General features: G+C 39.6%; 2 protein-coding genes across 2 annotated transcripts in view; one reads left to right on the forward strand and one right to left on the reverse strand.

Annotated features, from left to right (window-relative positions):
- The window catches only part of chd1 (chromodomain helicase DNA binding protein 1), a 28,275-nt gene extending 26,548 nt beyond the window's left edge, over positions 1 to 1,727 (forward strand). Inside the window, exon 36 of the mRNA XM_023286302.3 lies at positions 145 to 1,727. Within this exon, the coding sequence (XP_023142070.2) occupies positions 145 to 427 (283 nt within the window). The 3' untranslated portion in view covers positions 428 to 1,727. The remainder of the gene's footprint in view (positions 1 to 144) is intronic.
- A 3,409-nt stretch (positions 1,728 to 5,136) lies between these two features.
- On the reverse strand, positions 5,137 to 10,452 carry reep5 (receptor accessory protein 5). Its single transcript, XM_023286313.3, has 5 exons — positions 10,244 to 10,452; positions 9,914 to 10,007; positions 6,630 to 6,768; positions 6,172 to 6,340; positions 5,137 to 5,455 (listed from the first exon to the last, which is right to left on the reverse strand). The coding sequence occupies exons 1-5, from the start codon at positions 10,359 to 10,361 to the stop codon at positions 5,406 to 5,408; spliced, it is 570 nt and encodes a 189-aa protein (XP_023142081.1). The 5' UTR covers positions 10,362 to 10,452; the 3' UTR covers positions 5,137 to 5,405.
- Between the last annotated feature and the right edge of the window lie 2,396 nt (positions 10,453 to 12,848).

The following is a 12,848-nucleotide window of genomic DNA, read 5'->3' on the forward strand; positions in this document are numbered from 1 at the left end:
CTATGTTGCACGGAGGAATATGTTAGGCTTTTTATAAATGCACAATACTTGTTAGTAGGAGAGGTAGGATACAAGTATTGTTAGTTTGTGTGGTCATTTGTCAGTCTTGTTGCTCGTCATGCTAATGCTGATGTGTATGTGCAGATACTACAATGACAATAAGCACAGGAAGCTGGAGGAATACCGCACCAGCAGAGACCATCGACTGGATTTAAAGGATCATTCTCATTCAGACCATCGCTCTTCACACCGCTACCACTCAGACTGGCAGATAGAGCAGCGAGCCTCAGCCAGCGGGCCGCGCTCTCCTAGAGACCAGCGCTCACCCTACGACTCCCGCTCTCCCATGGGTCACCGTTCACCTTTCGACTACTCGTCAGACCACAGGAGCACACCAGAGCAGATCTGGAGCAGCCGCAAGACATAACATAAGCTGCCTGGGTCTGCTAGTAGCAGCCATAGACTCAGTAACACAGCAAATGCCTTACATGGACTGTGGTCTCCAACCTGAAGCTGTTTGAAGCACTGTGTATCAGTCAGTTCAGCATGGCTGTCATCTCCTCGCTTCAGCAGCAACTCATCTCGGGAACCTGGGAGATGAACACCAGGAAGTGGCTCAAACCAGGCAGCAGATAAAAAAAAAATATCAAAGCTTATTTTTATACAGTGTATAAAGCTGCATCATTCTGTAGGTCCAGCAGCATGCAGCACAATTGTTTTGTTATTTTTATAAACTTTTTTTTAAAAACTCTGGAAATGGACACAATTGACCCTGAGTGCTGCCTCATACTCCCACCAACCTTTGACACTGGATTCTGTATTTGACTGTTCTCTGTGTTGTCTGTCATTCTCTGTTTCTCTGTCATGCTTAATGTGATTATCTACCTTATTTAAGTGTTAACTCAATGAGAAGTCAGTTGTCACATGAATCACGTTGCAAGGTGATAGAAAGGTGTCTGGTTGATGCCAGTCTGGGCTCAGGCTCACCACCTGAATTACCTCATTTACAACATATGTCATTTCCTCAGCAGTTAGTCAATTTTTTTGTTTGTTTTCTTTTTTTTGTCCACCAAGCGTGAATTATTTAATAACATAGCTGTAAAAAAAAAAAAAGAAAAAAGAAAAAAGTTTTTTTTAATAGTAACTTCTATGATGTTTTTTCTCTAAATAATACTGTTGTAAATTTTTTGTAAAATAGTAAATCAGTGGTCTTTTTCCTCAGGCTTTTTGAATTTATTATGACTCTTCTTTCCCATGAACTCAGGCTTTTTTTTGTTGTTTTACAAGTGGGTTTCTGTATAATAGTTCTTTCATGATAATGCTTTCAGAATGTAACTTCTGGTAAAGGGAAAGTTCTTTGACAATACTCAGTTTAATTCACTAGTGCTTAGTTTTTTCGTCTCAGTGTATTAAAATCTCTAAGTTGGCAGGAACTGACTTTTGTCAGTAACAGTCTGGAAAATAGACTTAAATAAATTAGACTTTTTCCATTACTTTTTTTTCCTTTAAGTTTCATTTTATTTTCTGTGTAGGCAATAATAATGTCAATGTTTCTATGCAGCCAAGTATACTTGTGAACTACCAACTGAATGAAGTCACTGTTATGGTTCACAGTCTTGTACATAAATTTCCTCTATATTTCCAAATGAATTTACACTGAAAGTGCATGAATTTTTATGAACTGTTTTATATAGTTGTTTATGAAGCCATTAAAATCAATCACTGTACTCACTGGTACTAGCTCTTTTCAGCAAAGTGCTACGTTTTTGTACGGCTAGAAATTAGACATTTTTGGATCTATCAAAGGCAGTACATTTTATAACACAGGTACAGCATATGTTTCAGGTTTATATTTGTCGTGCAATGTGTCAAGGCAGTTGTTTGAAGGAAATAGGATACCACACATCTGACTTAAGTTCTCACCTTTACAGGATCACCTGAAATGGCACTGCAGACATACTGCAGTGATCCAGCTGTTGTACCTATATGTGTGTACAGGGTGCTTTTATCTTAGGCCAGACTTGTACTCAAATTTGATTTTCAAAACACTGGCTGAATCAGTTACATCAGTTCATATTGAGCTACACAACACATCATTTGTCCTGCAAAGGTCTCTTCTTAACTTACAAGATCTGTCCTTATTTTAAAAGTTCACCACCCCCAGAATGACACTTTACTTAATCAGTCATTACAGTGGGGAATGCATATGGAGTCATCAGTGTGGCACAGGAAGCTAAACTATGTTTGTGTGTCCATTTATGGGGACTTGGTTACCACAAAGTCAAATATCTTCTACAGCAGCCAGCTCAATCGTTTCAAGAAAAGATATAGTATTGACAAGTTCTTCATTGTGACTGTACAATTCCGTAGCTTGTCTTCTGTTCACATTTCATATTAGTATCAAAAATAACACATTTGGTACAGTCACCGAGCTCTGCCAGAAAAATCTAAGATGAAATTGCATTAGTCAGAGGTCAGTTGCACTGTTCTAAATCCTGAATCAACAGGATAGTTCCATCAGTCGTTTGCAGCAGCAGGGGGGCAAAGCCAAAACTCTGCTTTCAGTCGGACAGTTTCCAGCAACCTTCAGTCTGTTTGGGAAGTCACAGAAACACTTACATCTGATTCTGATGTAATCATCAGACATATGTGTTCATTTGTGCACAGTCTCCATTCTCCAAACAGCTGTAATGTCTCTTTGTGGTTTAACTTCCATTTCATAGAAATTCTTATGTAAATCAGCATCAGATCAATTTTTAAGAAATTGGTGGAACAGATGTGTCACTAAAACTACAAAAATAGGCTGAAAACACTGGTAGTCATCTCCCATACCTTTGAATCCTAATATGTCAGATATTTAGGCTGCTGGGGATTTACATCTCTACAGATATAAGAATCCTCACTTCCTGCCTAGAAGAAGTTGTTCTATATTCCTTCAAATATTTTAATAACATCAGTGCAATGGTAGGATAGGTGATGACAGACAGGGACTATGACATACTGTAGGCCTGTTCAGCTCATATGGAATATGAAAGTATTCAACCTTTGTCTATCAAACCAATCTTGAAGGGTACAAAAAGGGAAACCTTCAGGGAATGTTCTAGGAATATTCTTTTAAGATTTTTTTTAACCTTAAGAGAATCCTCAGGGAACAATCACTAAAGGTTGACAAAGTTTTTTTCATCTAAACATCTTGTCACTTCCTTCATCTGTCTTCAGTTGTCTTTGGTAAGGCCTCTTGTTTTCTAACAGATCGCATTAATGTAACCTTCATCTCCTACAGTGGTGTAGTGGTTGGTATTGTTGCCTAATAGCAATAATGTTTTGCATTTGAATCTGCTGGTCAGCTGGGGTCTTTCTGAGTGGAGCTTGCATGGTTTCCTTGAGCCAGCATGGATTTTCTTCTGTTCGTTCCTCCCACAGTCCAAAGACAAGCTAGCAGGTTGAGTAGGATGTGTCTGCAGAGCTGCTCTCTCAGGACTGCACCAAGAGGACCACACTTCTAGGACCGTGGCTCGTCGTGATGGACGACAGTCACAACGTGAGTACTGATCCTGAATCGTTTTGTTTAACATTATAAACATTTCTGATGTCTTCATTTGTTCAGCAGGGATTCATTTGTTCAAACTTGTTGTTAACCTTCTAAAGTGAGAAACAACTGAATTCATCATTAAACCTGCAAACTAGTAAGTTTTATCTAATGACAGCTGCTGTAAAATCAACTCTTAGCTTGTTTTCTGATTTATTTCATTGAGTCATAGCGTGATCTTGGCAGCCCAGCTCCACATGATGATAATTAATTACAGCCAACATATTAGTTAATACTTCATCAGACGATAGAATGATCTCTGTCTGTCACTAGGCTAAGCAGCAATAACCTCCAGCGTGAATGTTTAATATTTATTGTTTTACACTTTTAATGATGTTAATAATGTTGCAGGCATTTGAATGTGTCACAGTAGAGAACGCAGAGGTGTATTAATGCTGGATTCCTCTTAGTAGAGCTGCTGCTGTTGTGCTGCTGGTTCTCTGTCATAGTTTACTAAGAACCTTTATGGACCTCATTCATCACTTATTCCACCTGTGACCAGTCCAAATGCCTGCAGTGGAAGAGGTTCAACAGTAAAACTAGATTTTCCTCCACAGTACATGTTTTCATAATTAGTCTTTTAATTATGGCATTGTTTTGTAATTTTCAAACATTTAGCATGTCCTTGGTCGACTTCTAGGATTAGGTCTAATTTAGGTTTAGTGATGTTTGCACAAGGCACCACATGCTGCCTACACTACTGCAGGCCATTCTGTTGCTCAACTTTGTTGAGTAACAGAACAACAAAAGTGTTAAAAATGAGATAGATTTTGTACAGTTTATCAGATATATCAATGCTATGTTTACCCACACATATTAATGTCTATCACTGTGAATCTCTCTCAGGAGGAAGTGAGATCAGAGATTCATCGGTGGGAGTCACATGACTAATTGACTTTTGTGTGTGTGTGGAGGAGGACTGTTGCTTTTATTGACTTATTATTGCTTTACATAAATATATCTGCCTCCCAAGTTATCATTCATCAGTTTTGCTTCTTTCCAACCTTTCAAACCATCCTGGTTGAGACTTAGAGATTTAGAGACCTGATAATAAGTATGCCAAGTACACAATTTGTCCAAATGCAAATCTTAGCAACCAAGTTATTATTATTATTGTAATAAGCAGTATTTTGCGGAGAATAAACCTTTAAAATTATAGGTATATTTTGAGTGAAATCACCCTTTAAAAACCCAAGTTGTGCACTTTAGTGATCATCCATGGCAGTAGGTGGTGCTGTTGAGAAAAAAAAAAGCTCTAGGAGTGCAGCCCTACAAGTGCAATCCTATCAGTGAGGGACCTGAGAGTGCAGCCTGCAGCTCTGCAGACACAGACTAGTTGGTGAATTAGTTGTAGGATTGAGGTAGAGCGTGCATGGTTGTCTCTTAGCCCTGCAATGAATTGGTGACCTGTTCAGGGTGCATCATCCATGGCCACCCATCAGCCTCCCAACCCTCTCGTTCACCCCCACTCCATCCCACCACCACCCACCCCTCGCTATTCTGTTTACGCACACAACGGGGAAAAAGAATTAAAATTAGAGAACAACTTCCATAAATTTCTTTTTATTTGTTTCATAAAGCACATCAAGGCCAGCATACAATTATTTGAAAGCCCCCCAGAAGGCAAAGTTAAATAAGTAAACTGAAATGTTAAATGGTTTTAATTGATGTATGTGATGCCTGTGTAACATCTAGTACAGCTGGGACGAAGGGAAAAGTACTGGACAAGACAAAAAAAAAAAAGAACATTTTCAAGGCAACATTTCTTCTGTAGCAGTTTCAGATCTAGAGCTGACAATGTTGACAGGCCTCATCCTTAGGAGCTCTTCTTCTCCTCAAACATGATGTTTGCTGTAGCTCTCTTGGCTGTGGACAGATTACAAACAAGATGCCATGTTTATTATCTAGAGTGTGACTGTATTCTTTAGGGCAAAGCTAATGTCAACAAAGCTCAGCACCTTATAAACCTGGTAGGAAAGGACAGCAACGCTGAGCAAATGGAAGGCATTTTAGATCTGCACAGTAAATGCTGGCTTTCTTTGACATAAGCCTCATTTGAAACAAAACAAATAAAAATGTCAAGTAAACGTGACTGGAAGTAATTAAGTGAATAAAAGCAGAGTGGTGAAAAATGTTTTCAGTAGAGTGGTGACTATGCAATGACTGTGTTGTACTGATGGATTTAGCATTGAGGAATTAGTTCAACAGACAACAGGTAAACCTGGAAGGGAGTGTTCAGTTTGCTTCAACAATAACATCAGAAAATAAAGAGTCATGTTAAAAAAAAAAAAGCATCCATTTTAATATCAAATATTTCAAATAAATGGCTTGTTCTTGCAGGTAAGGTGAAAATGTATGAATTTTGACTGGTTTTGAGATGCTATAAAATGACTCCTCAATAATTTTTGGTGTGTCCCTGTGATCCTGGGCGCCATGTTGCAATGGCACCTGGTAGGGTCTGGTAGGGTCAAACTGGTTCTAGGGGTAAGACTGAGAGCGATTCACATTTGCATTGAGATCAGAGAGAGGAAGAGAGAGATAAGTCCGGCTCTGTTGGTAGTAAACACGACTGATTTACTTACCCTCATCTTTGAACTTGTCAGCAGCATCTGATGCCTTATCCTTGATGTTCTTCATCACATCGTCAATTCTGGCTTCATTCTTAAGGAAAAATGGTCGAATGAGGCGATTATAAATCTGGACTGATCCATTAGAAGGAGTCGGAGCCATGCACCACACCAAGAACGCACACTGGGGAGAAAGACAAGAGTTTCTTATCAAATCAGAAAAGGGCACAGACATCCCAGTTACATTACCAACTGTCCTGGTGAAATTATGCTGAAAGTGTCATTTTAAAGCTGCCACTGTCAGCCATCAATTGTTGGCTACTTGTGAGATTTTTTTTGGAAATCAATGTTTCAACACATTTTTTATTTTATATACTCTATTGATCCCATAAGGGAAAACTGCATATGCCACTTGTTGAGCCACCAGCCCTCATTTGCCTGCACAACAAGTGAAACACTAACAACCACAGTACCTTTCCAATATAGTAGAATGGGAACCAGGACAGGAAGATATCTGCAAAAAACTCTGCCACGCTGAAGACTCCATACACCACCCAGTAGGTCAGCCATTTAGTATCATCCTCTTTGGTGGCACTCTCAATGGCCTTAATCCTGGAAATCAAGAGTAACAACATTAGGTCAAAATGTCATCTGGCCCAATGTGTGCTTCTTTTTTAAAAGTTCAATCAGTTAATGTGTTCTTTCCTTCCCTGCTTCTCTTTTCTCAGATTTAACACATTTGTACAACATGAGACTGAAAAAATTTGTTTATCTCCTCAATAAAAGGCCTCCTCGCTCCGTGGCGAAACGGTTCGTCTGTGCCTCACATTTCTCAGGTGAAGACACTGAAACGTTTACAGGACATTTGAAATGCCTGTGCAGAAACTGAAAGAACAGCATTTTAAAATACAAGGATGTTTGTTTTCTGAGGCTAGCAGAGTTATTGGTAGCATTTTTTCTTTCTAATGCCAAACCAGTAGAATGGAACACCAACAGATTTCCATACTGTTATTAAAATGCTATTTCATAACCTGAAATAAACCAATCATCCATCCATTATCTATATACCACTCAATCCTCATTAGAGTTGTGGGGCCTGGAGCCTATCCCAGCTGACTTGGGGTGAAGGCAGGGGACACCCTGGTCAGGTCACCAGTCTATCACAGGGCTACATATAGAGACAAACAGTCACACTCACATTCACACCTACAGACCAATTAGAATCATCAATTAACCTCAGCATATTTTTGGGCAGTGAGAGGAAGAGGAAAACCCACACATGCACAGGGAGAACATGCAAACTCCATGCAGAAAGATCCAGGGAAAGCCAGGACACGAACCGGGGATCTTCTACCTGCAAGGCAAAAGTGCTAACCACCACGCCACTGTGCAGCCCAACTTCCATCATAATTTACTGAACTATTTTGAGTAAAGATATGATATCTGCCTACAGCTGTACAGAACATTTCTATGTTATTTCACAGCTTTAGTTTCATCCTATCAGTTTAGTTTCCTCTAATGCAAGCTGTAAAGTGCAATATTCAATATGTCATTCATTTAACTACCAAATGAAGATGAGCTAAATATGCTGCCACTGAGAGCTTCTTGTCCCTTTACATAAAATGACATCTACAAAAAAGTATAGTGCCGTGAAAAAGTATTTGCCCTACAGAAATCTACTATTTTTTCATATTTGTCACACATGAAAGTTTCAGATCACAAATCTGATTTTAGTAGAAGACAAAGGTAACACAAGAAAACAGAAAATGTAGTTTTTAAATGATGATTTGATTTATTGAAGGAAAAATGATCAGCCTTGCCCAATGTTGCTACCAGTCTACCACATGACAAAATCAATTTGGCAGTTGGGTTCAGTTTCACCATCTACACCCACATATGATTACTGCCAGGCTTGTTGAATCGAAACATCACTAAATAGAACCTGCCTGGCTTTGTGAAGTAGCCAATCCAGGAGCATTCTTAGCAGTGATAACGCCACAAGAAAATACTGAAGACACTGAGCTGTGCAACATCTTTTATGCTGTGAGACTTGGTCATGTTTTCCACGCCTATAGCTGAAGTCAGAGTGACAGAGGAGAACGTCAGCAGACTACATGTGACCCCACACTAACTAATGGAGCACCAGTCACTGTGCTATTATAAGACAGTTACACCCTGATAACGCTTTCATAACTTTAAAAAACATGCTTGTTAAAATGTTGTCTGTGCAAGTCTTTCAAGACTTGTTTTGTAATCAGATGCTGTAATCAACAAAAAAAAACCACACGTATGTCACAGGGAAAGTCCACTCGTTTCTCACATGAGGGTCCTACTGCCCTAGCAGCAACAAACCCAGGGGTAGTTTTGGGCAGTGACTTTCTTTTGCAGTCAGGACCCTACAGCTTTGACCTTTCATGAGACTATTATCTTTAATACCATATGAGATATTCATGTTTTTATTGCTGGTGCTGTTAACTGTGTCCCCAGTGAGCTTGTTCAAATGAAATTATTTGCATTTGATAGGCTTCTCTCTAGAATACAATGGTACACTGTAAAAAAAGAATTGAGAAAATGTAAAATTTCAAGGCAACCTTTTGCAGTAAAATTTTTGAATTGTCTCAACGATTTGCTAGTTCATTGTCCTAAGTCATGTTTCATTGTTGTACCAGTTACATTTACATTGTCCTGTGAAGTTGTTGGCACAACAAATTACATTTTCAGCTTATTCACAATTACAAATTTAGACAAAATGAGGTATACATGATTGGTCTTATGTGTATGTTCATGTCAAGTATAGCTATTTTAATTTTCATGTTCAAACAAATTAGAATCCCAACTCTGCTGAACAGACTGTAGTTTTCTTTTTTAAAGTGTATGGTATGACATAAATGACACAAGAACCAAGTGATGGCATTTTGGCAGTGGTGCGGCTTATAGTCTGGATCCATGGACTTGTTAAGGATTTCTGTACCATTGTGAGATAGCAGCAAGGCGTCACTGTAACCATGACAACAAGTGAACACTACGTCAGCTGCCTGCTGACGATCACATGATTGCGATCCTACTACAAATCCACCGTTGTGGACTTATCTGTCAGAAATGATACAAGGACGGAGTGTCCTCGGTGAAGTGTTGCGCTCTGAGTGCTTTTCTTGTTTTCAAACTGAAAATACTTTCCTCCCTTCTTTATTAAGAGTTTAATGGGAATAGTAATAATCATCATTAGACTCCTTTCTGTGTGTGTGTGTCTGTGTGTGTCTGTGTGTGTGTCTGTGTGTGTGTGTGTGTGTGTGTCAGTGGGTATGTGTGTGTGTGTGTGTGTCTGTGGGTGTGTGTGGGTGTGTGTGTGTGTGTGTGTGTGTGTGTCTGTGGGTATGTGCGTGTGTGTGTGTGTGTGTGTGTGTGTGTGCGTGTGTGTCTGTGGTTATGTGTGTGTCAGTGGGTATGCGTGTGTGTGTGTGTGTGTGTGTGTCTGTGTGTGTGTGTGTGTGTGTGTGTGTGTCTGTGGGTATGTGTATGTGTGTGTGTGTGTGCGTGTGTGTGTGTGTGTGTGTGTGTGTGTGTGTGTGTGTGTGTCTGTGGGTATGTGTATGTGTGTGTGTGTGCGTGTGTGTGTGTGTGTGTGTCTGTGGGTATGTGTATGTGTGTGTGTGTGTGTGTGTGTGTGTGTGTGTGTGTGTGTGTGTGTGTGTGTGTGTGTGCTGGGTGGAGGTACCACACAGGCTCCTCCCTCACAGAAGTCTTCCACTAAACTTACGATATGTATGCTGGATACAGGAAGCCGATGAGGTTACACAGCAGGGAGGCTCCATAACCGATCACCAAGTACACTGCGATGGCACCGATGACAGCTGGAACAAATCACACACCTTCGTCACGCTTTTTCCCCCCACAGACATACTAAACTGATATTTTCATAAGACTGCTGTCACAATAGATGGCTTCAACTACGACTGATTCATTACTAGAGCGACATTCATTTGTTTTTTTTAGCATTCAGACTTGAGGCATATGCAGCTGCCTGTGAGGCCGTCCTCTCTGAGCGTTCCTCTGATGCTGATCCACCCATGACCCCGTCAACACTCACCGAGAGCGATGTATGTTCTGCTTACTCCGGTTTTCGCCTCGACTTTTGCTAGAACATCGGTCATTAGGTTCTTCTCGTGGAGAAACTTTTCGAATCTTTCTCTGAGCCCCAGCGCCATGGCTTCACTTCCTTCTTAAGCGATGCTGCTGAATTAGGAAATCGCTGTGAAGCAAACTGCGCCACCCTGCAGCCCGAACAGCCGCTGTCCTCTCAGCGGTCAAGTCACCCAGCAGGAGTACCGCTGAGTCAGACCGCGGGCTTCAAAATAAAAGCACTGGGCTATACGCTGCGCTATACGGTGGAGGATGATCACTTATCTCATTCACAATAAAAATGTAGACAAGTACTCATTTCGGTTTTAGAGCCCAGCTTCAAATTACTGTCAGGGTCATTCCAGAATTGGAGGACATTTTACGTCCCACCAATTAAATTTCAAACAAGAAAAGCGCTCAGAGGCTGTTCAGTCAGTGTGTGGTAAGTTCCGATAAGTCTGCAAAGGTGGATTTGTAGTAGGATCGCAATCATGTGACCATCAGCAGGCACCTGATGTAGTGTTCACTTGTTGTCATAGTTACAGTGACACAGTGCAGCTATCTCGCAACGATACGGAAATCTTCAACAAATCCTTGGATCCAGACTATAAGCTGCCAAAATCAAATCACTTGGTCCTTGTGTCATTTCTGATCTTCTCTGAAAATGTCGTCTAAATCCGTTTATCTGCTTTTGAGTAACAAACAAACGTAGGAAGATCATAACATAGCCTAACTCCTCAGCGTTCCTTGGCAGAGTAATAATCCATGTAGAAAACACTAAAACATGCAGTTGTGTAAATGTACTTGTCCTGAGACAAAATCTTTAAAAAAAATAAATAAATAGGAGAAAAGAATGCTTGAAAATATTTTTAAAATACCAAATCAGTCTGGGGTTCCCCCTAAAATGTCATTTTTCTCTTGTCCCACCCCTCTGATGACCAAATTGAATCTCAAATAAAACAGCTCAAATAAAATTTAAATCTCTCTTTTTTGGTATTTTTTATTTCATTGATGTCGCTTGTAATTGTGGAAACGTTTTTTTTAATCAACATAGTTTAAATGATAATTATCATGCATGGAAGGCATGTCCCACAGCATTTTAGCATAACCTTTTTAGCTGGCAGAAGAAGAAGAAAATGGTGAACCACGTGATACACTGGAATTGACATCATTACTCAGTTTTCCAAAAGAATAGGTAGAACGAAGGTATGTCCTCTCTTCTATTTTTCATATTTTCATAACATTTTCAACCTTGATTTAATGTCTCACTCTACCTCATATTATCAGGAGAAGACAAATTCTTTTGACTTTTTTCTTTTCTGTTTTCCATCAGTAAGTTTGTCCTGTTGGTCAGCAGTAACAGCTAACATTAGCATGGATTAGCAACCCTGTTACTGTGATTGGAGTAGGGTTAGCAAATAACAAACAAAACATGGAATAAAAATGGTACTACTGATGTGTAAGCTGAGCTAATTAAGCCTTTGACCATTTATTACCTATTATTGATGAATGTGTTGCAGAAAACCGTAAAGGGAAGGTTTATTTTTCAAAAAGTTTGAAGCCCAAATGTCCTCCAATCCTGGAATGACCCTCAAACTATCTGGCAAATTTAGGTAATTTTATACATATTAATTTATCATTTTTCCAAAAAGCTGCAGAAAGTCATTTAAAAGTTGTAAGGGTTGAGGTGGGGATGGGAGGATAGCAGATGGAGAGCAAGAAATACAGGAAGAACAATGAGCATTTTTTGTGTGCTGCTGATTTTTTTTTTTTTTTTTTTGTTCTGTATAACTAACCGCTATGGCTTCAGTAGTCTCACACCAGAGGAGTTGTTTTTCCATTCTGAAATTAAAAAAAAAAAAAAAAAAAAACGTAATATGTCACATGCATATTTACTGTGAAGGTAAATGGAAGTAAATGTGAACTCAGTCACAGTAACTGTGGCTAGCTTGATGCAGCTATGCACAACATTATGAAGAATGGGGGGCATTATCCCCTGGCTTTAGTCTTACAGACCTTCCATTCTTACAAACCCTTTAGAGGACAAAGCGCTCTACCCATCCACAAGCTTTAGGTTAAGGGGTTGTTGAGCTCATTAAAAGTCAATTTGAATATTGCCATATCTGCTGCAAAACTGACTGCGTACCTTAGAGTGATCGTACCTGAGAGGTTAAAGTAAGGGCAAAACTAACATCTTGCAGCCACACCCTTCCTTGTTTTGATGGCATTACATATACTCTATAACTGCTGGTATAACATGCAGTTATTTCAGACATCTTGCAGTGTGTGTCCAGCAGCTGATTTACAAACACCTATGTCTCCGGCATTTCTTAGGAAAGAGATAATGATGAAAGAGTACTTTTGGGGTTGCTTAATTCTATCCATTTAATAATTTATGTGTTGAGGCTTTACTAAATGTTCCTAATTTTGTCACTGTGTTTCGTCTTTGACATGATTTGCTGTGGTGGATTGGAGCCATGCAGCTTTCACGTGGGGTTTTTGAATCCATATTATCCACAATATTAGGCAGGAATTCTAACACCAGAGAGGACCAAAACATATTTAAGATCTTA

This window comes from Amphiprion ocellaris, chromosome 17 (genome assembly GCF_022539595.1).
Source record: "Amphiprion ocellaris isolate individual 3 ecotype Okinawa chromosome 17, ASM2253959v1, whole genome shotgun sequence".
Lineage (NCBI taxonomy): Eukaryota > Metazoa > Chordata > Actinopteri > Pomacentridae > Amphiprion > Amphiprion ocellaris.